Consider the following 24,489-nt stretch of genomic DNA (forward strand, 5'->3'; position numbering starts at 1 on the left):
ACAGAATGTACTGGAAGCATATCAATAATTTGCATTCTAATCGATGAAATTGTAAGGTACATAAGACAGGAATAGGGAACAATAAACAAACTATATAATTAAGTTGACACGCATGGTATTCGTTGATAGTTGTTACCTGGGTATCAAGGTTTTTGACCCCTTGCTATATTTGTGACATTGTATTCTATTGCATTGCACCGGGTGACTGATTTCTCTTCATATTTCAGTGTCTGTCTATTGGTTGGTACTTGGCATGCGACTTTCAGTACTATTTGCTCGCTCCGTATTTTATCATCCTGTTGCACAAGTAGGTTGAGTTACTAGTGTCAATAATTTTATGCTGTCGATTCTCTTCCTTTGAATAAAGACGATTATGATCAAGAGCTTGATATTTCCTTTTTCTATCTTATGACTGGACTCGCGTTGATTGATCCATATCCCGTAATACGGTAGACTTCAAATATTGTTTCTTGATTAATCCATGGCCAGGATTAATTATAACCCGGATAATGATATGTGACGCCGAATCGAAGTGGCAAAGCAAATGCGATCCAATCTGGTTTGGCGCTGACGAAAATTTGGATATCGTATCAAATTAAGAAAGGCTTTTGCAACAGAAAACCATCGCATGCTGCAGTGAACAAAGTTTTACAAGGTTGATAGCTTGTAAATATACCCCAAAAGGGACAGGGGACAACCGCAAAATAGAATTCCACGTTCTTTTAGTTTAGAAACCACCGATATGTAGAGTACATAATCGCACCATATAAGACTTGTGTTCATGAGATGAGTTTCATCATTGCAGTATGATGACCAAATTACGCATATCTATGATATTTCATAGCCGGTGCGTTTATTTATAGAAACAATAAATATTGAATAGTGTACTATATTCCAGATAGGTGTTTGATTGAACGACTATTCCAATTCGTTTCGTCTCCCACCTGTCTTTGATAATTTATCGCTGAACTAAACTATAAACTGAACTGATCCTTTGCAAACAGGCGACGAAAATGGGGTATTGCTGCCCTTTCCTCTGCACTGATCTCCAGTGTAATCGTCATGGCCGTTCTTTCCAACATATACGATTATCAGCCCGGCGGAGTCCTGAAGGCATTTTATTCCAAGTCAGTCAATGTCCATTCGAATTGTTATAGCCTGCGTCAAACTGTTGCATTGTATGAATCAGGAAAATGTCAGATGAAATCGAACACGGCAACGGCTCGTTTCATATTGAACCTGAGATCTCCTTGAGCCCGGCGATAACATTCATCAATTACACGCCATACTTTCGGCCGTGGACACATGCTTCCGTATACTTAGTTGGAATGTTTGCGGGATATTTCCTATACGAGAGTAAAATGAAGTTGACAATACGAAAGGTTTGGCAATAGGATCCAACTTGATTCAAGCACAACATAATACATCATTCCACTTTGTCTAGAAAACTAATATGTTGATTTGGACTGGAGCAATGATCACATGCGTCGCCGTAGTGTACGGTCCATTTCTGCATATTGCGAAAGGGCGCCTTTTCTCACCGTTTGAGCGAATTGTGTACATCTCTCTCTCGCGGCCGGCATGGGCAGCATCAGTTGCGTGGATTATCATTTCCTGCGCCACTGGGAATGCAGGTGTTTTGATTTCTTGCTAGTTACCTCTTCGCTTTTTACTATGGTAAGGCAACATTCCTTTTAGGTTTTGTCAATACGGTGCTTTCCTGGAACTACTGGACTCCCCTAGGAAGACTGACGTACGGAATATACCTAGTCCACTGCATTATCATTTCTGCGTACTTCGGCTCATTGGGGGAAAATCCAATCTTCTCACTGGGCTATTTCATCGTCGTGTTCATCGGTATGGTTAATACCAGGGTTGTATCCAAGTCACAAGGTTCCGAGCAGACATGGGGTGATTACTTCATGAATGTAATCGATTGCGATTACGATTACTTATGAATCACGCGATTACGATTACGATTACAGCAAAATCCGCGAGTAGTCGATTACGATTACGATTACTTTGGAAAAGTAATCACGATTACTCACGATTACATTCATTTTGCTTCTGAGAAGTTATCTTTGGAAGACAACAATGCGATGAAAAGGCCTCATGAGAGAAGGTCTTTATTTTTAAATGAGATATAATGACGTCATTTCCTGTGTATGACATAATATACCATGGCATGATTCACACAGAAATAGGCATTTCGGTGCCAGCCAATACCGCGCCGCAACACAACAAGACATGCTACATTGGCCGAAACATTGTGTATTTGTCCATTGTCCATAGCCGCGCTGGATGGTCGCGAAGAATAGTATTTTCAATCTCAGCCCCACAATACAAATGCCACCGGGGGCACTCACTGAGGAAAATGATGAACCACGTGCATAAATGACAATTTTTGGTGCGTCTCACAAAAGTTTTTCGTTTAGTTTTCTTTTCGTCCGCTACGTTTGGGCGACTCCAATATCTGATGACTATATAGCAGACAGGAGGTCACGAGTTAACACCTTACAATAAAGTTATAGTCGTAAATTATGTGCCTAAATATTCGCGCCTGGCGCGACTTGACAGCAATCTCACAGCGGATCCATCGCATCAAATCGTGTTTTCCAGTTCTTGTGAAAAGCCCAGCCTTTAAGGGGGTTCTGGGGGACTTCGCCCGCCACAAGCTTTATTGATCGCCTATGGCAGTGGTTCCCAACCTGTGGTACGCGAAGGTCTTCCAAGTGGTACGCGAGTAGATTCTGTTTTTTTCGACCGAAGGGAGTCATTAGTGCAGGTGGGGTTGATTTTGAGGTATTTTGTAGCATCGCTTCTTCGTATTCGACGCTAGCTTGTCACGCTATTCCCCAGCTGTTAATTCTCCCTTCTACGTGGGAGTGCGAGCAAGGATTTCCATCCCTATATGACCATCAAGTCGAAGAAACGAAACCGATTTGTTGCGCCCATGCACGACTTTCGATGCGCTTTGCGTAAACGTATGCCACGCATCGATCAGCTAGCGCAGGGACGGCCAACCCGTGGCCCGCGGGCCAAATGTGGCCCACGAGATAATTCTCGAAATTAGTCATACTATCAAATAATAAATTACTCAGGTAATTTACTGTTAGCTTCCAAGGCCAACCTAAAACTGGATTAGTCTGACCCCGAAATTTGGGGGGTTGATGACTTATATACCAGTTCCGACGTACTGGGGTAGCAAGGGGCCAGCAAGATATTTCGTAGATCTCCCTATATGACCATAAAGTAGAATATTTCGTGGTAGATTTATTTGACTTGATATTATTCTTAGCACTTCGCGCGATTTATTGTCACTCAATTTGTTGCTTTTTGTAGCCCTTCCTGAATATAAAACTACTCCTATTCTACTTAATTGACTATACTGGCAATTATGAGAAAACGTGCCATATAACATCCGACTTCGCGTCTGCACTCGCAGAGATGAAGATGATCGGCGATGAAACTTTTGCACAAAATGATAGACGCATGTTCACACCGAAATCGTCAATATTATTATGTTCGAATAATCCTGTGTTTTCCAAGTGAGCCCAGCAGTGGTATACAGACGTGACCCACAATATATGCAAGGGACATTAGTATTGGCCTAACTCATTCACTAACTTTGAAAAGCTTTCGCGCGGTTACTTCATGAGCGCATTATGCACACTCACTTTTCACGATATAATTGTTATCGATTTTGATGCGTAGTAATATAAGTCTTGTTTCATCATTACCTAATCCGGTTCGCTCCTATTGGGTGGCTAAAAAAGGTCATCAACATTCAAGTGGCCCGCGCACTGGTTCGCAAATCTCATGTGCCCTTTGGTCGATAAGTTTAGCCGTCCCTTGCTATTGGAAAATAAACAAATGTAGCCATCGCATTGAATAAATCGACTTTAGTTGTTAATTCATTAGGCTGTTCTTCTTGTGACTGGTGGTGAAAAAACAATTCCATGCATCTCATTAGCCCTGACTGATAATGCCCAGTTTAATAGAAATTGTTATTGCATCTCACATAGGTCAAATACGTGCTTATGACGTAATAAATGGTTTAAACATTTTTGACCGCCTTCGGCGCGCGTAACTTGTAGGTGGTACGCGAGCACTGCATAAAACCTCGAAATGGTACGTGGGTGGGAAAAGGTTGGGAAACACTGCCTTATGGGGAGCACAAGATCTCGATTTGTGAGAATGGCGGTGGCTAAGTGCTGTTTCGGTACTGATTCTAGCTGAAATCCACGCTAACATGGTGTGTAAGGGGATGGCTAGTGGCATATCCGAATGATGAGTATAAAATTGCGAAGGAACAATTGTTGCCCGTTTTAAGTAGGGCCGTATGAGAATATGATAAGGCAAACATCAACTTCTGACTGCAATCCATTTAATACATATATTTCGATCTGCCGTTATACGAGTAACGGAAAATAACGGCTCGGTTATGATTTTTTATCAGCAGCCTGGTTTTCAATGCTTCGATGTAGAAATTGTCATGTATAATTTGACGGGTACAAAATTTCAAATCGTTGTCCATTGTATACGTAAATAGGCCTACCGCTCGCCAATCAGCTACGGTCAGATTGCGTTTACCTAAGCATAACAAAACATCTATACATTGTACAATGTAGCCTACAATTTGTACATATACGTTACTATTCGAAACTAAACTAGGCCGTGTGGTGATTATTATCCTGCTGCGAGGTAGTGGCGTGTGCAGTGTAATGATCAGTGCAGTGACATAATCCACAGCGGGTGTTCTTACAATCACAGTACTACATTATTTACATCGAATATCTATTTACTACGTGCGGATAATTCGTTACGCAATCAAGAACCAAGCTAATACTTGTGACGTAATAATGATTATAGAGGCGTTTGAAAACCAGACATTTCTGCTATCCAAATCCTGTTTTCACACTCTTCGTTGCTCAATGCTCATGAATGTTCATAGTTCAGTTCATGTCATGGGCATTGCACAAATGAAAAGTAATCGTTCTTTCACAAAAAAATCGATTAGATATGTGAAGTAGTCGATTACGATTACGATTACTTCGGATTTTTTTCGAATGTAATCGATTGCGATTACGATTACTTGGAAATGCTGTAATCGTCGTAATCGATTACGATTACTAATCACGATTACCCCATGTCTGGTTCCGAGTCACATGTCAATCTCACTTTCATAGTTTTGACTCGAGTCAAGTCGAGTCATTTTGAATTCACCACCGAGTCAAGTACGAGTCCAAGTCGGTGATAGATGGTCGAGTCCGTGTCATAGTGTTTTGACTCGAGTCCGAGTCCAAGTCATTGTGTTCACTGTTTAGTTTTGAGTTCAATCCGTTTCAAACCACTTTTTTCAACTCTTCTCGAGTGATATAAAATGACTCGCATTCATGATATCGTAACTTCCCTCACTCCTAACAGCTTCTGGCCCTATTTTCCAAGTATCAGGACTAGACGAAATACCAATAGTGCGACGACTACTATTCTTCGAAGTTACAATGAAATGTCTGTCTTGGCCATCCTGTAGTCTCGAGTCATGCACAATGACTTGAGTTCAAGTCGAGTCAATACACAAATTGACTCAAGTCGAGTCGAGTAATTTTACGCATTAGAAAAAATGACTCGTGTCAAGTCGAGTCACCCAGAAAATTTCGTGACTCGAGTCATTACAACCCTGGGTAATACACAGGGGTTCTTAAAAGGTGTCTCATGGAACACTAGTGGTTTCGTGATTCTGAATCAGGAGTTCCCTTGAGGTCAAGACACGAGAAATCGCCTTCAAAAATGCCATTTCCAGCAATTGGTATCAAGCTGTTGCGTTTCTACCGAAAAATACGATGACACTTTCCTAGGTAAATCTCGCAATTCTGAGCTGGTATCTGAAATCAAACAGTATAGTCACACTGATTTGCAAGAAATATTTATTATAACTTTTAATTTTAAAACTCTATTGATGCACAGTTCATTATGTGCACCAGGAATGTATGGTAACGTATAAGTGTGTATTGTGGTTGATTTTTGTTTTCTATGATTCTTGAAAACTTGGGGTTCCGCGAAGGCTTTCATATTAGAGTATAAGTGTTCAGCAGCTTATTAAAGGTATAACCCCTGTTATAACATGATGTCATACCATCCAGGTATAGCAGGTAGGCACCACAAAATGTTATATGTTTTTTTACAGCTGTCGTCCCCTTCTCGGTCGTTGCGTCTCTCATCATGTGGTATCTTATCGAGGCTCCATGTGCAAATTTGTTACGAGCAGCATTTGGAAGGTCTCAGACAACAATTGCAAGAGAGGTGTCCGCAGAAAGGATGTCTTAAAACAAGACGGGACGATTCAATTAACAGTATACAGAATAAACCATGTACTCCTTCTAGAATCTTTGTTCTGTGCCCTTTTATCAGAAGAAATGTGATATTTTGTATACCAACGTGCATTTAAAACAAATGGTGTTTAAAAACGACGTGCAAGTGACTCCGAGACCAAATCATTTGACTTGCTGCTAGTCGTGAATAAGCCCCGCGTATAGCCAAACCATCCAACATCGAAAAATGCTACCGAGTCACTAAGCTTTGAATCATCGGTCCAAGTCAGTGGTTCGCAAACTTTTTTTTATACATGCCCCCATTGATGATATTGGCTACCTGACCACAAGTTAAATTAAAAACCAATTACGCGGGCCGCACGTGATCGGCAAGAGAATAACTAAATAGAGTACTTTTGGGCTGCGATTCTAATGATTGGCTGACTACAAAATGCGTCTTGATCGACTATATACTCGGAGTAGTTACTTCGACCTAAATGCTTGTTTATTCGATTGAAAAGGCATACTATGCATAGCATATGACATAACCTCATAAGGTCGTAACTGTGTGCCTTTCAGCAAAATCTGCACATATGCTTGACAGACCATTAGCATCATCTAACACCTACACACATTTGCCAGTTTCTCCTATTCAGAGACACCAGCTGATCAGTGCAAGGTTCCGTATCATCCAAAATCTATATTATATAGGTGTATGGATGGTACATCGAAAGTATGACATTTAAATCGTACTATAATTAGGATTATGGCCATTGTTAAAACTTTGAAGTTCCAGCACACTTTGAAATCATTCTGTGTTAAAGCAACATCATTTCCCTCAGACGGCTTCGCGCCCCCTTCAGATGCTTTCACGCCACCAATGGGAGCACCCCCCCCCCCCCCGCAGTTTGAGAACCACTGGTGAAGGATACCAACTATTAGGCTCACGTAATCGATCGCGATTACATATAAATCAGATGGATAAATCCAATTACAGAACAATCACAAAAATATATATAGGCCTAATCAGTTTCATCTTCATCTCAGATGTTCCGTAGTCATTTCATATATATATACGAAACGAAGGTCCACTCGAGAAGGATTATTATACCAGGGGCGGGCAACTTCTCCAGTTGGCGGTCCAGATATGGGGAAATTAAGTACTTGGCAGGCGGGATTGCTGAATCGATACATTATTCGCCCATTTATCCACATATACAAGGAATAAATCGTATTTAATGAATGTATTTTAACGACAGCAATGTCACTTCAAACCATTTCTCGCCGATAATGAGGAAAACAATGTGGATTTGAGAATAGCATTGCCATACAGGTACCGCCATGTCTGCTTCTCTCTGATCAATCAACACATGGTGCAATCCCTAATTAAGATTTCAAGGCGTTCGATAAGCCCGGTACCCCGAATTTACCAGGATATCAATTCATTAGGGTTGAGTAGGGGACAAGATAGTGTTGTTGTTCAACTGTGTGGCCTAATTAATCTCGATATTGAATTCATGCGGCCCGCGTCCTCTACGAAATTTGAAAAGTGGCCCGCGACCCGTTTTGAGTTGGCGACCCCTGCCATAATCGGTGTCTTGCAGAAGCCTATAGAAGTGTGCCGTGATACAAGTCGGCGGTTACGGAATCCAAAATATGAAATATCAGCCTGATGGTGTAAATGACTATTGTAGTCGACAAACACCATTATTACCACAAACGACATTAGGGTTGAGTACATCGTAAATGCCGATAATGCAAGTCTTGTCGCTTTGACGAACTTACGTTGCGCATGTGCAATTGTGCATACACGGCACACGCATGTAATAAAGTACAGACACTAAAATTTTAACTGGTAAGCAAGTCGTGGGGAATCTTGGCAGACTGGGGCCGCGGGTCACATTATCATGTAAGACGGAAAACTGTCCGCGGGCCGTATGTTGCCCGCCACTGAACTATCTGTTTTCTGATTTTCTGAAGTATGACCGCACTATTCATTGAACTTCCTGTTTGGATATCCGAATTCCGCATTCGATACTGGACTTTTCATTGCAGTATAAGATTCATAGTCCGCAGGTACATTGGTGGTGATTCGCTGACAACTGTACTCCTGTTCCGCGAAGCAAGCACTGCGTTTCTGTGAAACAGCTTGTGGCATCTCTTCGTTGATAGCCTCATTTGCACCGCAATAATAGTGATCACTATCAATACATGCCATACTCTGTTGCCGACCCCATCTTACGCCCTTCGGTTTTTCGGTATATCCTGGATATGCGTTTGTATGACTTAAAATGTTATCAAGACTGCGTGCCCGCGAGATCTTTGGCGTTTCTGTACCGGTCACTTGTTGTTGTTGTTGTTGATGGGGCTTCATGCCTGGGGCGGTTTTTATGGGAACTTCATACAGATCAGCTTCTTGCGTTTCGATCTGGTAGGCGCTGGAGTATGGTTGAATATCATCTGTGTCTCTTAACTGTTGGTTTGTATATTCATAAATATGTTCTGCCGATTCCACAGTCAATTCTATCTCGTTGAGCGCTGGGATTTCAACAGCGAAGCTATAATGGCGATAACTTAGTGACTTTCTCGCACCTGCCCGCGTTCGAACTTGATTTTGGCCATGACGCATGCGACTGAAAAGAATCACATAATGGACAATTTTAACTTGTTATAAAGGACAATGTGTCGCATACTGTAAGTAGTATAGTAGATCGGTCGTGACTTGGTGTTTTTTGCATGGGATAGTATAGGCGGGGTGGTGATGTGCCTGAAAACCCGGGGTGGCATGCTAACGTTTTCGTCTTATGGCGGGGGTGGCATGCTAACGTTTTCGTCTTATGGCGGGGGGTGGCATGCTAACGTTTTCGTCTTATGGCGGGGGTGACATGCTAACGTTTTCGTCTTATGGGTGCGACCGCATGATAACGCGAAACTCGTGGTGGCATGCTAATGTTTTTAGGTATACGTGCGGCGACATGCTAACGACGATAAATGTGTCTGTCATGTATTCTTACGGGATCTGTGGCGACTCGCCATGTGTTCTTGCGGTCGTGATTCGTACTTTCAGGCATCTCTCGCGCGTTGTTGAATATGTATCAAGTAAATAGTCATGCGAATGAATCTTTGTTAATGTGTATATCGTTATTCTTATGGATGCGGCGATGATTCGTACTTTCAGGCATCTCTCGCGCGGTGTTGAATATGTACGAGTCACCAACAATAACCGCACAAACGGAAACGTGGCTTGCAAGAGGATTAAGCAGTGCGACCTATATTTCGAATGACCTGCGCGCTGAATTGTTTCACAGCCAACCGCGGTGGTCGTGACTCGCCTTTTTTACTATAGGTGGTGACGGTGATTCGCCTGGCGTGTATTCTTACGGGGTCTGTGGTGACTCGCCATGTGTTCTTATGGGTGCGGTCGCATGCGGCTATTGCGTCTTATGGCGGGGGTGGTGAGCGGCTATTGATGCTAACACGAAACCCGGGGTGGCGAGCGGTACTTATTTCTTATGGCGGCGGGTCTTATTTCTTATGGGTGCGGTCGTGATTCGTACTTTCGGTATAGACTGCGGGCGGCATGTCGTACTTTCAGCAAAAAAGGTGTGAAATAGTTTGCCAAGTCTAGGAATCACTTGCAAGGTAATATTTTGGTATTTAGTTTACCACAGAGCCGGCGTAGACGGCGATTCGAATATCAACAACAACAACGCTCACGAATTAACACTTCAAATAGCTGTGAAATAGTTTGCAAAACCCCGCGATCGCTGACAAGATAATGTCTCGGTCATAACCATCTTTCACGACTTGGTGTCATAACCATACCGATCGCTCACGCGGTGAAATTTTAGTAATCAGTTTGTCGCAGTACTTGATATCGCTGGTAAGATTTAACAAGTAACGAATAACAGACCGCGGTAACTTGAATAGCGACAAATTGTCACTTATTTCCGCTCTAACTCTAATCCTTTGTGAAGTTAACGCTTATTCAAAAGGGTGAGATATAATTTTAAAATCCAACGACCACTCACCGGATAATACTTCAGACATAGCAATTCCGCATACCCGCCTACAAGGTAATATTTCGGTAATTAGTTTGTCACAGAACCGTCGCAGGCGGTGATTGGAAAACCGACAATTTGTCACTCGCCCGCGATCGCTATATGTTTCACGCCTCCAGAATAGTGGCTGACTTTAGTTGCGTGATAAGATCCATGAAAATATTCAATCAATGTGTTAGTTTATCAACTTGAAATGAAACTCACTACACAAATCAAGTCAATTCGTATCTGAATTTTTAAATCGGTACAACTCTAATCCTTTGACAAATCCCTTACCGCGTTTTTGTTGAATCGAACGTAACCCGAATATTACTGACGCCGACTTTCAGCCGCATCGAATTATTCGCACATTCCGCGCCACTGTTTTCACACTTATAGAATCAATACCAACTATAACTCTACAAGAATCAAGAATCACAAGTATGTGCATTACACAGTTATTGTCTTTATTAACTTGAAATCAAACACTTAACAAAAACACACAACTAATCATTTGGCAACTCTAGCATTACCAAAAAATTCCAGTATTGTTGATTGAAAATCCTTGAGTCATTATTATCAAAAATGTTATAGTACCGCATCGGAATCCATTCGCGGGATGTACTAAAGTTAAATCCAGATAATCCAAAATGAAATATTTGGACTTTGACATAGTCTGAATTGAAATATATTGACAAACATGACTACCAACTTTGATCCAGTCACATTTCAAGATCATACTTTGAAACAATCCTTGAAACTTACAACTCTATTCACGACTGAGTTTTCCGTTTATCAAATAGAGTTTCAGTAAATACTATCGCGATATTTTAATGTGTTACTACACACAATAGAATCAATCAATGAAATAGCACCTGTTGTAAATATTTCTAACTTGACAACCACTTGTGCGTACCGCGATCGACTTGCGACGCGATGAGTTAAATCGGAATATTTCAATCTATTTGTCGAAACCTTGAACAAACTATCGGGTTATTTTTTGTTGTAATCGAGTGAACGGAAATAGTATTACGTCTCAACATTTTAGCATCTTCCCATAAACAAAAGAGTAAAATACAAAAAACCTTGTCAATTCAATCCGTTTGTAACTTACCCAACCAACTCAACAGTATCCTTACGAAAAGTAGACAAGACTACGCGAGTAATCACTACAATCCAAAATCCATAGCAAGTTCGGTTGTATTCATATCCCTACGACGCGTCTTTTGTTTTTCAACTGTAAAAGTCGTTACTATTTTGCAAGACAAAGTAATTACTACTTGATATATTTTATAAACCAAAGTAAATACTACTCGGTGTGTGGTTTGAGATTAACATATTACATTTGAGTATACCGGATTTGAATGCCTGACCAACGTAGTTGAGAATTCATTTCTTACAATCAAACGCCGGTTTTACATTGAAAGGTATCATACTGTAAACATAAGGATTGACACATTGATTTGATATATGAGATTTTGTAATGCTCGACCACGACTTGATTATTAAATTATTCACGATAATTAGACCCGATGTTGTGGTAAAGGTTATTAGAAAATATCACTTTTGGCATCGAGTACCAGTCGAAGTGGGTGAACAATAACACCGAAAATGATAAATGCGTTTCGTGCTACTATTGATACAAGTTCATTTCTATCAGGTGAAATAAACGCCATCACAAAACTCAGAGCATGCAAAGGTCTTGATTGATATGAATTTCGATTTGTGTCTTATGATTTTAGAAATATTATGATTCGTTAAACCAAAGTCGTATGTCCGATTATTAATTGATTGGAAACTTGATCACGTACCTCGATCATTACAGAAGATTATAACCCCATTGTCCGACAATCTTTTACAAAAGGATCGAAACCAAGTAACCCAAAGTCGTTGCCGTCGCATAAACAATTTGTACGACGTTTGATAATTGTACCCTATACGTTGGTGTACTAGAGATATTTGTAAAACACACTCTGGTAAAGAAATCGAAAAGATATCCTACACCTAAATCTGATAAAACCATTTTGCACTTTTTGTTCGTCAGTAGTATCCATTTTAATTTTCCCATTTCCTCTCGTCAAAGTAGATGTAATCATAGTCACTAAAGAACTTACTTGGATGTGTTTGAATTCTAGACATAGTTATGATTTACTCAACGCAAGACCCAAGAACAACCGTAGTTAACAACCGTGCACACATATCCAAAATATCGCACACTCCGCTATTCCTAAAGTACAAACACCCGATACAAAATATCACTTGTTGCGGCATCATCTTCACAATATCACCATTTTGTTTGTGTCAATTAGTTACTTTGTATGTTATCCCACAACTCTTACAAAAGTACGAAGGATATTAACATCGCACTAAGTAATTAACTTTACTCGATATTCTCACATTACGAAACTAAAGAATGGTTGGTTAGACTCTACAAACTGTTTCGATATCACAAGACCTTTATTGTCTGAATGGGTGTTCATGTATCTTAATAATCAAATAGTTCAACACAGAACTAGTACTAACAGAAACATCAGAGTTGTTTACACAAAAGTTTGTATGTGTACAGTATGCGAATACCATGTGTAAGTCCAGCACAATTGCAGTATCCATTCGAGTTTAGTCAACACAAATTTATTACAACGGAGCCACGTAAACTTTCGTGAAAGAAAAGCATACTCACTTCCAGAGGGTTATGTCAACACCATAGCAGTTCCCCAACAACAAAGTACATATGTTTCTAGCCACGGTCCTTACATCTTTCACATAGATCAATCTACTTTGCTAACGAAAAGTGCTGAGTCATCACATGATCGCTCTCACAACAAAACAGCTAGTAGATATTATCATTCAAAATATTCCTAACCCTTTACACACCAGTGACAAATCATACAACGAATATGCTTTGCGGGTCGAATTGTTGTTCAGTGTCAAGTCTACCTGTTGAAACGTACATTAAACAGCGCAATCCAATTAAAACCACGAATCTATTTTCATTTCGTCACATACAGAAAAATAAATTTTCTTTCTCCAACACATACTTGTAACCAATCGCTTTCATTAAACACACAACACCATAAAAGTATTTACTTTCTACAACATAGACATTCCGATGTAGTCAAGAAATATTTTTATTAATCAAAATCATCGATTTCTGTTCACGGCGTTAGTGTGTGCATGTCATACCTGTGGGCCCCCGTATTAAAATGGACACGACACGACTGACTGTAAGGAGATAGAAGTCTATCACATCGATTTACATGTGGTCTTCGCTACGGTTTCAAAAAACGAATCATCTCTTTTGCATTGATCTAGACCGAGCAAGTTAGTTAATGGCCATGATTGTGTTTGTCATATGCGAATGATAGGGTTACTGTCAAATCTACATACAACAATCTTCTGACGATCATAATAGCAATTTCACTTTCCGCCCCTTCATAATTGTACAACTCGAACTACGTTTAACAAGACCAATCACACTACCGGCGTTGAACACAAGATACCTACCCAAGTAAAAATATCATTCTGGTTTGGACAACTGACGTTTACCTGTGTAAAATTATCATTTTCACCTGGAGGTCCACCGTTACCTAACTAAAATACCATTGTCCTTTGGAGATTTATCGTTTACCCAGTGTAACAATCCCCTTTTCACTTGGAAATCTATTTTTGGCCTGAATAACAAACCCCTTTTCACTTGGAAATCTATTTTTGCCCTGGATAACAAACCTTTTTCATTTGGAAATATATTTTTTCTCTTGGTAACAAACCTTTTTCACTTGGAAATATATTTTTTCTCTTGGTAATAAGCCTTTTTCACTTGGAAATATATTTTTTCTCTGAGTAACAAACCTTTTTCACTTGGAAATATATTTTTTCTCTTGGTAATAAACCTTTTTCACTTGGGAATATATTTTTTCTCTGGTTAACAAACCTTTTTCACTTGGAAATATATTTTTTCTCTGGGTAACAAACCTTTTTCACTTGGAAATATATTTTTTCCCCGGGTAACAAACCTTTTTCCCTGAGCAACAAACCTTTTTCACTTGCAAATATATTTTTTCCTGGGTAACAAACCTTTTTCACTTGGAAATATATTTTTTTCCCTGGGTAACAAACCTTTTTCGCTTGGAAATATATTTTTCCCTGGGTTACAAACCTTTTTCACTTGGTGATCCGTCGTTTACCTGAGTAAAAATATCATTTTCCTTTGGGGATCTGGTGTTTACCCAGTGTAACAATACATTTTCTCTTGGTCATCTAGCTTTTCCTAGAGTAACAAAACCATTTTCATTTTGAAATCTGACAACCACACCGACAATTTGATATTTTTGTATTTTCTTACAGCGAACAGCGACAAAATATACACCAACAACGACTCCGATACATTTGTCTAATCAAATATTCACTTGTGTTGGTGCATCCCATCAAAATCGTCGGTTACCCACATGCAATGCGCTCTTGTACACAGAAATGCATGTTTTGGAAAATTGGACAATAGGCTTCGATAGTTCTGTGATGTCCGGGTTCGTGCTTTGGATTTTCCAGAGTCAAAATGTCTGAATAAAACACCTCCTTGACGATGGTTGGTATGTGGATAACGGTGTTCGGAAAACGGTTGGATTTATGTCACCCATCGCGATAACAATTCCAGGTCGAGTTTTCCCCCGCGCGTTTACTATATTGTGTCTTTATTGGTCAATGTATGTCTCGACAATCAGTTTGAAATCGGAAACCCTGATAAGTATGTAACCGGATCCGGATATCAACTCTGAATCGATAAACCAATGAACAATATTCAAAGTAAACATGTTACACCCTGTGTTCCCACGAAAAAATACCATCCAGACATACGTCGCGCTTGTTTGCCCACATCAGTATACGCGTAAATGGAGGTGTGTGACATTGCATGCAATGTGTTGGTATACAAACATCGATCCACAGACATTATCATAGCCGGTAGTTTTGATGTAGATCGAATGTCCGGAGATAGGGCCATGACTATCTTGTAATGTTACAACACTATAACACCATCGAGTAAATCAGTGAACGGTATCGAAATATCGATGTAATAGCGCGGACTCAGAGCCATTGCAATGTGGCTTATTGGTATGACATTGTTATCGGGTGTGATGACATTCGATCTACATCAAAACTACCGGCTATGATAATGTCTGTGGATCGATGTTTGTATACCAACACATTGCATGCAATGTCACACACCTCCATTTACGCGTATACTGATGTGGGCAAACAAGCGCGACGTATGTCTGGATGGTATTTTTTCGTGGGAACACAGGGTGTAACATGTTTACTTTGAATATTGTTCATTGGTTTATCGATTCAGAGTTGATATCCGGATCCGGTTACATACTTATCAGGGTTTCCGATTTCAAACTGAATGTCGAGACATACATTGACCAATAAAGACACAATATAGTAAACGCGCGGGGGAAAACTCGACCTGGAATTGTTATCGCGATGGGTGACATAAATCCAACCGTTTTCCGAACACCGTTATCCACATACCAACCATCGTCAAGGAGGTGTTTTATTCAGACATTTTGACTCTGGAAAATCCAAAGCACGAACCCGGACATCACAGAACTATCGAAGCCTATTGTCCAATTTTCCAAAACATGCATTTCTGTGTACAAGAGCGCATTGCATGTGGGTAACCGACGATTTTGATGGGATGCACCAACACAAGTGAATATTTGATTAGACAAATGTATCGGAGTCGTTGTTGGTGTATATTTTGTCGCTGTTCGCTGTAAGAAAATACAAAAATATCAAATTGTCGGTGTGGTTGTCAGATTTCAAAATGAAAATGGTTTTGTTACTCTAGGAAAAGCTAGATGACCAAGAGAAAATGTATTGTTACACTGGGTAAACACCAGATCTCCAAAGGAAAATGATATTTTTACTCAGGTAAACGACGGATCACCAAGTGAAAAAGGTTTGTAACCCAGGGAAAAATATATTTCCAAGCGAAAAAGGTTTGTTACCCAGGGAAAAAAATATATTTCCAAGTGAAAAAGGTTTGTTACCCAGGAAAAAATATATTTGCAAGTGAAAAAGGTTTGTTGCTCAGGGAAAAAGGTTTGTTACCCGGGGAAAAAATATATTTCCAAGTGAAAAAGGTTTGTTACCCAGAGAAAAAATATATTTCCAAGTGAAAAAGGTTTGTTAACCAGAGAAAAAATATATTCCCAAGTGAAAAAGGTTTATTACCAAGAGAAAAAATATATTTCCAAGTGAAAAAGGTTTGTTACTCAGAGAAAAAATATATTTCCAAGTGAAAAAGGCTTATTACCAAGAGAAAAAATATATTTCCAAGTGAAAAAGGTTTGTTACCAAGAGAAAAAATATATTTCCAAATGAAAAAGGTTTGTTATCCAGGGCAAAAATAGATTTCCAAGTGAAAAGGGGTTTGTTATTCAGGCCAAAAATAGATTTCCAAGTGAAAAGGGGATTGTTACACTGGGTAAACGATAAATCTCCAAAGGACAATGGTATTTTAGTTAGGTAACGGTGGACCTCCAGGTGAAAATGATAATTTTACACAGGTAAACGTCAGTTGTCCAAACCAGAATGATATTTTTACTTGGGTAGGTATCTTGTGTTCAACGCCGGTAGTGTGATTGGTCTTGTTAAACGTAGTTCGAGTTGTACAATTATGAAGGGGCGGAAAGTGAAATTGCTATTATGATCGTCAGAAGATTGTTGTATGTAGATTTGACAGTAACCCTATCATTCGCATATGACAAACACAATCATGGCCATTAACTAACTTGCTCGGTCTAGATCAATGCAAAAGAGATGATTCGTTTTTTGAAACCGTAGCGAAGACCACATGTAAATCGATGTGATAGACTTCTATCTCCTTACAGTCAGTCGTGTCGTGTCCATTTTAATACGGGGGCCCACAGGTATGACATGCACACACTAATGCCGTGAACAGAAATCGATGATTTTGATTAATAAAAATATTTCTTGACTACATCGGAATGTCTATGTTGTAGAAAGTAAATACTTTTATGGTGTTGTGTGTTTAATGAAAGCGATTGGTTACAAGTATGTGTTGGAGAAAGAAAATTTATTTTTCTGTATGTGACGAAATGAAAATAGATTCGTGGTTTTAATTGGATTGCGCTGTTTAATGTACGTTTCAACAGGTAGACTTGACACTGAACAACAATTCGACCCGCAAAGCATATTCGTTGTATGATTTGTCACTGGTGTGTAAAGGGTTAGGAATATTTTGAATGATAATATCTACTAGCTGTTTTGTTGTGAGAGCGATCATGTGATGACTCAGCACTTTTCGTTAGCAAAGTAGATTGATCTATGTGAAAGATGTAAGGACCGTGGCTAGAAACATATGTACTTTGTTGTTGGGGAACTGCTATGGTGTTGACATAACCCTCTGGAAGTGAGTATGCTTTTCTTTCACGAAAGTTTACGTGGCTCCGTTGTAATAAATTTGTGTTGACTAAACTCGAATGGATACTGCAATTGTGCTGGACTTACACATGGTATTCGCATACTGTACACATACAAACTTTTGTGTAAACAACTCTGATGTTTCTGTTAGTACTAGTTCTGTGTTGAACTATTTGATTATTAAGATACATGAACACCCATTCAGACAATAAAGGTCTTGTGATATCGAAACAGTTTGTAGAGTCTAACCAACCATTCTTTAGTTTCGTAATGTGAGAATATCGAGTAAAGTTAATTACTTAGTGCGATGTTAATATCCTTCGTACTTTTGTAAGAGTTGTGGGATAACATACAAAGTAACTAATTGACACAAACAAAATGGTGATATTGTGAAGATGATGCCGCAACAAGTGATATTTTGTATCGGGTGTTTGTACTTTAGGAATAGCGGAGTGTGCGATATTTTGGATATGTGTGCACGGTTGTTAACTACGGTTGTTCTTGGGTCTTGCGTTGAGTAAATCATAACTATGTCTAGAATTCAAACACATCCAAGTAAGTTCTTTAGTGACTATGATTACATCTACTTTGACGAGAGGAAATGGGAAAATTAAAATGGATACTACTGACGAACAAAAAGTGCAAAATGGTTTTATCAGATTTAGGTGTAGGATATCTTTTCGATTTCTTTACCAGAGTGTGTTTTACAAATATCTCTAGTACACCAACGTATAGGGTACAATTATCAAACGTCGTACAAATTGTTTATGCGACGGCAACGACTTTGGGTTACTTGGTTTCGATCCTTTTGTAAAAGATTGTCGGACAATGGGGTTATAATCTTCTGTAATGATCGAGGTACGTGATCAAGTTTCCAATCAATTAATAATCGGACATACGACTTTGGTTTAACGAATCATAATATTTCTAAAATCATAAGACACAAATCGAAATTCATATCAATCAAGACCTTTGCATGCTCTGAGTTTTGTGATGGCGTTTATTTCACCTGATAGAAATGAACTTGTATCAATAGTAGCACGAAACGCATTTATCATTTTCGGTGTTATTGTTCACCCACTTCGACTGGTACTCGATGCCAAAAGTGATATTTTCTAATAACCTTTACCACAACATCGGGTCTAATTATCGTGAATAATTTAATAATCAAGTCGTGGTCGAGCATTACAAAATCTCATATATCAAATCAATGTGTCAATCCTTATGTTTACAGTATGATACCTTTCAATGTAAAACCGGCGTTTGATTGTAAGAAATGAATTCTCAACTACGTTGGTCAGGCATTCAAATCCGGTATACTCAAATGTAATATGTTAATCTCAAACCACACACCGAGTAGTATTTACTTTGGTTTATAAAATATATCAAGTAGTAATTACTTTGTCTTGCAAAATAGTAACGACTTTTACAGTTGAAAAACAAAAGACGCGTCGTAGGGATATGAATACAACCGAACTTGCTATGGATTTTGGATTGTAGTGATTACTCGCGTAGTCTTGTCTACTTTTCGTAAGGATACTGTTGAGTTGGTTGGGTAAGTTACAAACGGATTGAATTGACAAGGTTTTTTGTATTTTACTCTTTTGTTTATGGGAAGATGCTAAAATGTTGAGACGTAATACTATTTCCGTTCACTCGATTACAACAAAAAATAACCCGATAGTTTGTTCAAGGTTTCGACAAATAGATTGAAATATTCCGATTTAACTCATCGCGTCGCAAGTCGATCGCGGTACGCACAAGTGGTTGTCAAGTTAGAAATATTTACAACAGGTGCTATTTCATTGATTGATTCTATTGTGTGTAGTAACACATTAAAATATCGCGATAGTATTTACTGAAACTCTATTTGATAAACGGAAAACTCAGTCGTGAATAGAGTTGTAAGTTTCAAGGATTGTTTCAAAGTATGATCTTGAAATGTGACTGGATCAAAGTTGGTAGTCATGTTTGTCAATATATTTCAATTCAGACTATGTCAAAGTCCAAATATTTCATTTTGGATTATCTGGATTTAACTTTAGTACATCCCGCGAATGGATTCCGATGCGGTACTATAACATTTTTGATAATAATGACTCAAGGATTTTCAATCAACAATACTAGAATTTTTTGGTAATGCTAGAGTTGCCAAATGATTAGTTGTGTGTTTTTGTTAAGTGTTTGATTTCAAGTTAATAAAGACAATAACTGTGTAATGCACATACTTGTGATTCTTGATTCTTGTAGAGTTATAGTTGGTATTGATTCTATAAGTGTGAAAACAGTGGCGCGGAATGTGCGAATAATTCGATGCGGCTGAAAGTCGGCGTCAGTAATATTCGGGTTACGTTCGATTCAACAAAAACGCGGTAAGGGATTTGTCAAAGGATTAGAGTTGTACCGATTTAAAAATTCAGATACGAATTGACTTGATTTGTGTAGTGAGTTTCATTTCAAGTTGATAAACTAACACATTGATTGAATATTTTCATGGATCTTATCACGCAACTAAAGTCAGCCACTATTCTGGAGGCGTGAAACATATAGCGATCGCGGGCGAGTGACAAATTGTCGGTTTTCCAATCACCGCCTGCGACGGTTCTGTGACAAACTAATTACCGAAATATTACCTTGTAGGCGGGTATGCGGAATTGCTATGTCTGAAGTATTATCCGGTGAGTGGTCGTTGGATTTTAAAATTATATCTCACCCTTTTGAATAAGCGTTAACTTCACAAAGGATTAGAGTTAGAGCGGAAATAAGTGACAATTTGTCGCTATTCAAGTTACCGCGGTCTGTTATTCGTTACTTGTTAAATCTTACCAGCGATATCAAGTACTGCGACAAACTGATTACTAAAATTTCACCGCGTGAGCGATCGGTATGGTTATGACACCAAGTCGTGAAAGATGGTTATGACCGAGACATTATCTTGTCAGCGATCGCGGGGTTTTGCAAACTATTTCACAGCTATTTGAAGTGTTAATTCGTGAGCGTTGTTGTTGTTGATATTCGAATCGCCGTCTACGCCGGCTCTGTGGTAAACTAAATACCAAAATATTACCTTGCAAGTGATTCCTAGACTTGGCAAACTATTTCACACCTTTTTTGCTGAAAGTACGACATGCCGCCCGCAGTCTATACCGAAAGTACGAATCACGACCGCACCCATAAGAAATAAGACCCGCCGCCATAAGAAATAAGTACCGCTCGCCACCCCGGGTTTCGTGTTAGCATCAATAGCCGCTCACCACCCCCGCCATAAGACGCAATAGCCGCATGCGACCGCACCCATAAGAACACATGGCGAGTCACCACAGACCCCGTAAGAATACACGCCAGGCGAATCACCGTCACCACCTATAGTAAAAAAGGCGAGTCACGACCACCGCGGTTGGCTGTGAAACAATTCAGCGCGCAGGTCATTCGAAATATAGGTCGCACTGCTTAATCCTCTTGCAAGCCACGTTTCCGTTTGTGCGGTTATTGTTGGTGACTCGTACATATTCAACACCGCGCGAGAGATGCCTGAAAGTACGAATCATCGCCGCATCCATAAGAATAACGATATACACATTAACAAAGATTCATTCGCATGACTATTTACTTGATACATATTCAACAACGCGCGAGAGATGCCTGAAAGTACGAATCACGACCGCAAGAACACATGGCGAGTCGCCACAGATCCCGTAAGAATACATGACAGACACATTTATCGTCGTTAGCATGTCGCCGCACGTATACCTAAAAACATTAGCATGCCACCACGAGTTTCGCGTTATCATGCGGTCGCACCCATAAGACGAAAACGTTAGCATGTCACCCCCGCCATAAGACGAAAACGTTAGCATGCCACCCCCCGCCATAAGACGAAAACGTTAGCATGCCACCCCCGCCATAAGACGAAAACGTTAGCATGCCACCCCGGGTTTTCAGGCACATCACCACCCCGCCTATACTATCCCATGCAAAAAACACCAAGTCACGACCGATCTACTATACTACTACTGTATTACCGTCGAGAGGTCATTGCTGCTCCTACGACTAAGAGCATGAATTTGACTCCAAACACCGCCGGGTAAATGTATGCATACGATTTACAATTATCCTCTGTGCATTCCTGTGAAAGTAATGAGTTCCGGCTGCGTGATAAATTCTGTAAATTAACTATCTCTAAAAATACTTTATACATGTCACCAAATGTAAGTGATATAGTCGGTGATATTTTAGCCGAATTTCGCAATTTTAAAAGTCAAATTCAATGTGACTACAAAGTTCATTCGCCGCATTTGCGTTACCTCAGTTATGATGTCATATTGTATAGCGTACCCCGAAGGGTAGCAAAGTCCCGGAGCAACTTTGCCATCGTGCACACAAGTTCGATTTCTCGTCTGAGGCATGCATTCTTGAGAGCAAGTGCTGCTGAGATTTGACCACATAGACCACTGGCCGGTACACGACTCATTGTGAAGGCATAATCTCCAATCCTGAAATACGACCGGACTGTATTTCATTTACCCATATGCTATTGTGATCTGACTTACAAATTGCTTGCAAATCAAGGTAGTATCATTGCAAGTGCGCTGACGATTTTGCAAAGAGTTGTAGCATTGAGGTATATCTTTCGGATTTCCTGGAACAGGAATGTCACACGTACTCCACCCTAGCCAAGATAACCAGTTATTCTGACACCCCTCGCATCCATCGGAAAGAACTACTAAATGTCCGTTTTCTGATAAAATCCTGAAATATTGACACACGAGTTAAACGCGAACCCCTCGCACTAATTCATGTATCCACATTCTACCAACTTCAGCGTATCTTTTTCGAGGGTTCCATCCACACCGTAGGCCTTCGCTTGAAAGTTACATGTCACGATCGACATGTATAATAAGTATTCGCGCATAATGCCGCTGTGGTCAACTGAATGTCTGTTGATGACTGATCACCTGCGAATTCATGAGTCTTGCCAAACGCAAAAATTATGGAAACTGATGTTTGAATGGATCCATAAACAGGAAATAGTCCGCGAAGACGTCTGTGCTGATATCACAAGATACCTCAGCATCGTCGACATGAGTAAGCTGGATGCGACGCGATTCTATCTGTATATAGACATATACCAAATTTCATAATTTTAAGGAAATTCTCAGACTTGTAGTATCGAGGGATAACCTTACCTTGTTTGCACGACAATGTTTGGATAAACCGCGGATTAGGAATAGGACAGTTATTTGTTTTTTATCGGAGTTGTTTTGTCATATAAGAGAAACTATAGGCCTACTGTAGATAACCAGTAGATAATCCGGTATCATTTGATTCTTCCCTTTCTGAGAATTTTGCTATTTCTATTAAATGTGTTTATTGTGGAAGTATAATATCGGGTGCTTGGAATGTCTCAGATAAATATGTCCTGAATACGGGAAGTTTCTAATAAGAACCGCCACTGTGATATTGAATTTCTTGGGGCGGGGGCATATTTTCCAGGTAAGAGATATCAATCGAAAGGCTTATCCACTTTTTTTTTCTGGCGGGCGTATAAATATATGTGGAAGGTTTACTACTTGATCAATTGATTCAGAGTGTATTGGCATTTACAGTTCATTCTGGACACGCTTACCATGCGCGATTTCGATTCAACCTGTCAAGCATGGTATAGGATAAGGTAAGCCTATTCAGCAGAATCTGTCTGGGATCATGCCCCGTGATCGCGAAACGATTACAAGCTATCCCTACTCCACTTTTATTACGCTACGCTGTATAGATACCGTGTGAGCAATCAAATCTGAACATGGTTTCCTGGTGAGATTTCCATTATCATTGCTCTATCAAGTATGCTGGACCCCAATTGTGGAACAGCATCTCGCCGGCTATCCGACAGTCGTCGAGCATGTCCGTATTCAAGTCGAAATACAAGCAATTTCTTCTAAATCAATACTAGCCAGTCTTCAGGATTACCGGACCACGACCTAACATCGACCTCGCCCTCCGCCACATGCCACCTCATTTTGTCGCTTGCGTCTTATATTCTCTGCATTACTTTTCATTCAGTGTACATGCCTCTTATTTACTTCGCCTAGGCCAGGGCCGGCCAACCCGTGGCCCGCGAGAAGATTTTGAGTGGCCCGCGAGGTAATTTCCGAAATTTCTAATATCATCAAAAATGGATTGCACAGATTGTGAACTTGCAAGGCCAACCAAAAATTTGATTAGTCTGGCCGCAACACTTGAGATGGGATGACTAAAATATCAGTTTCGACTCATTGACAGATCCATCAACCATTCATATATTGGTATATCTTCGTACACTACAATAAAGCAGAATAATTTGCGATAGATTTATCACTCGATTTCTTGTTCTTAATATTGTTGCCCTTTTGTGAAAATTGAAGAACGCCCAATGTATCAGATTGAGTCTAACTATATTAGCGATTACGAGACAAAGTGTCGTTCAACATATGCGACCTTGCGTTTGCACTGGCAGTAAGACCGTCGACTATGAAACCTAGGCACGAAATGATTGACGCACGTTGGTCACAGCTTTCGATATCGATATGTCCATGCGCCGAATAGTCCAGTCCTCGCAAACTTAGCCCAGCGATATACAGCAAGCCCGCAATATAATCAAGTGACAATATTATTGACCTATGAACTTCAAAAAATTTTCGCGCTTGGCGCGGATAGTAGCC

At 39.8% G+C, this 24,489-nt stretch overlaps 2 protein-coding genes across 2 annotated transcripts; one reads left to right on the forward strand and one right to left on the reverse strand.

Annotated features, from left to right (window-relative positions):
• The first annotated feature begins 229 nt into the window (after positions 1-229).
• Positions 230-6,559, forward strand: LOC145452212 (nose resistant to fluoxetine protein 6-like). Its single transcript, XM_080330442.1, has 6 exons — positions 230-307; positions 1,005-1,127; positions 1,190-1,382; positions 1,445-1,634; positions 1,699-1,857; positions 6,188-6,559. Exons 2-6 carry the CDS (start codon positions 1,063-1,065, stop codon positions 6,325-6,327), a joined length of 747 nt encoding a protein of 248 aa, XP_080186568.1. The 5' UTR covers positions 230-307; positions 1,005-1,062; the 3' UTR covers positions 6,328-6,559.
• A 681-nt stretch (positions 6,560-7,240) lies between these two features.
• Positions 7,241-23,082, reverse strand: LOC145452206 (uncharacterized). The gene is made up of 5 exons (XM_080330432.1): positions 22,612-23,082; positions 22,345-22,543; positions 22,099-22,287; positions 21,817-21,920; positions 7,241-8,944 (listed from the first exon to the last, which is right to left on the reverse strand). The coding sequence occupies exons 1-5, from the start codon at positions 22,704-22,706 to the stop codon at positions 8,302-8,304; spliced, it is 1,230 nt and encodes a 409-aa protein (XP_080186558.1). The 5' UTR covers positions 22,707-23,082; the 3' UTR covers positions 7,241-8,301.
• Positions 23,083-24,489: the final 1,407 nt, after the last annotated feature.

Source organism: Botryllus schlosseri, chromosome 12 (genome assembly GCF_051294905.1).
Source record: "Botryllus schlosseri isolate E-star chromosome 12, Bs_hap1, whole genome shotgun sequence".
Classification (NCBI taxonomy): Eukaryota; Metazoa; Chordata; class Ascidiacea; order Stolidobranchia; family Styelidae; genus Botryllus; species Botryllus schlosseri.

What these genes read in the sequence shown, in the direction of transcription:
- LOC145452212 (XM_080330442.1), top strand. Translation starts at nt 1,063, where the DNA reads ATGGCCGTTCTTTCCAACATATACGATTATCAGCCCGGCGGAGTCCTG. An exon ending in CTGCGCCACTGGGAATGCAG is followed by an intron (nt 1,635 to 1,698) that starts GTGTTTTGATTT and finishes CATTCCTTTTAG; the next exon opens with GTTTTGTCAATACGGTGCTT. An exon ending in TTTCATCGTCGTGTTCATCG is followed by an intron (nt 1,858 to 6,187) that starts GTATGGTTAATA and finishes GTTTTTTTACAG; the next exon opens with CTGTCGTCCCCTTCTCGGTC.
- LOC145452206 (XM_080330432.1), bottom strand. Translation starts at nt 22,706, where the DNA reads ATGCGCGAATACTTATTATACATGTCGATCGTGACATGTAACTTTCAA. An exon ending in CTCGAAAAAGATACGCTGAA is followed by an intron (nt 22,544 to 22,611) that starts GTTGGTAGAATG and finishes TCAATATTTCAG; the next exon opens with GATTTTATCAGAAAACGGAC. An exon ending in GCAGCAATGACCTCTCGACG is followed by an intron (nt 8,945 to 21,816) that starts GTAATACAGTAG and finishes GATTCTTTTCAG; the next exon opens with TCGCATGCGTCATGGCCAAA.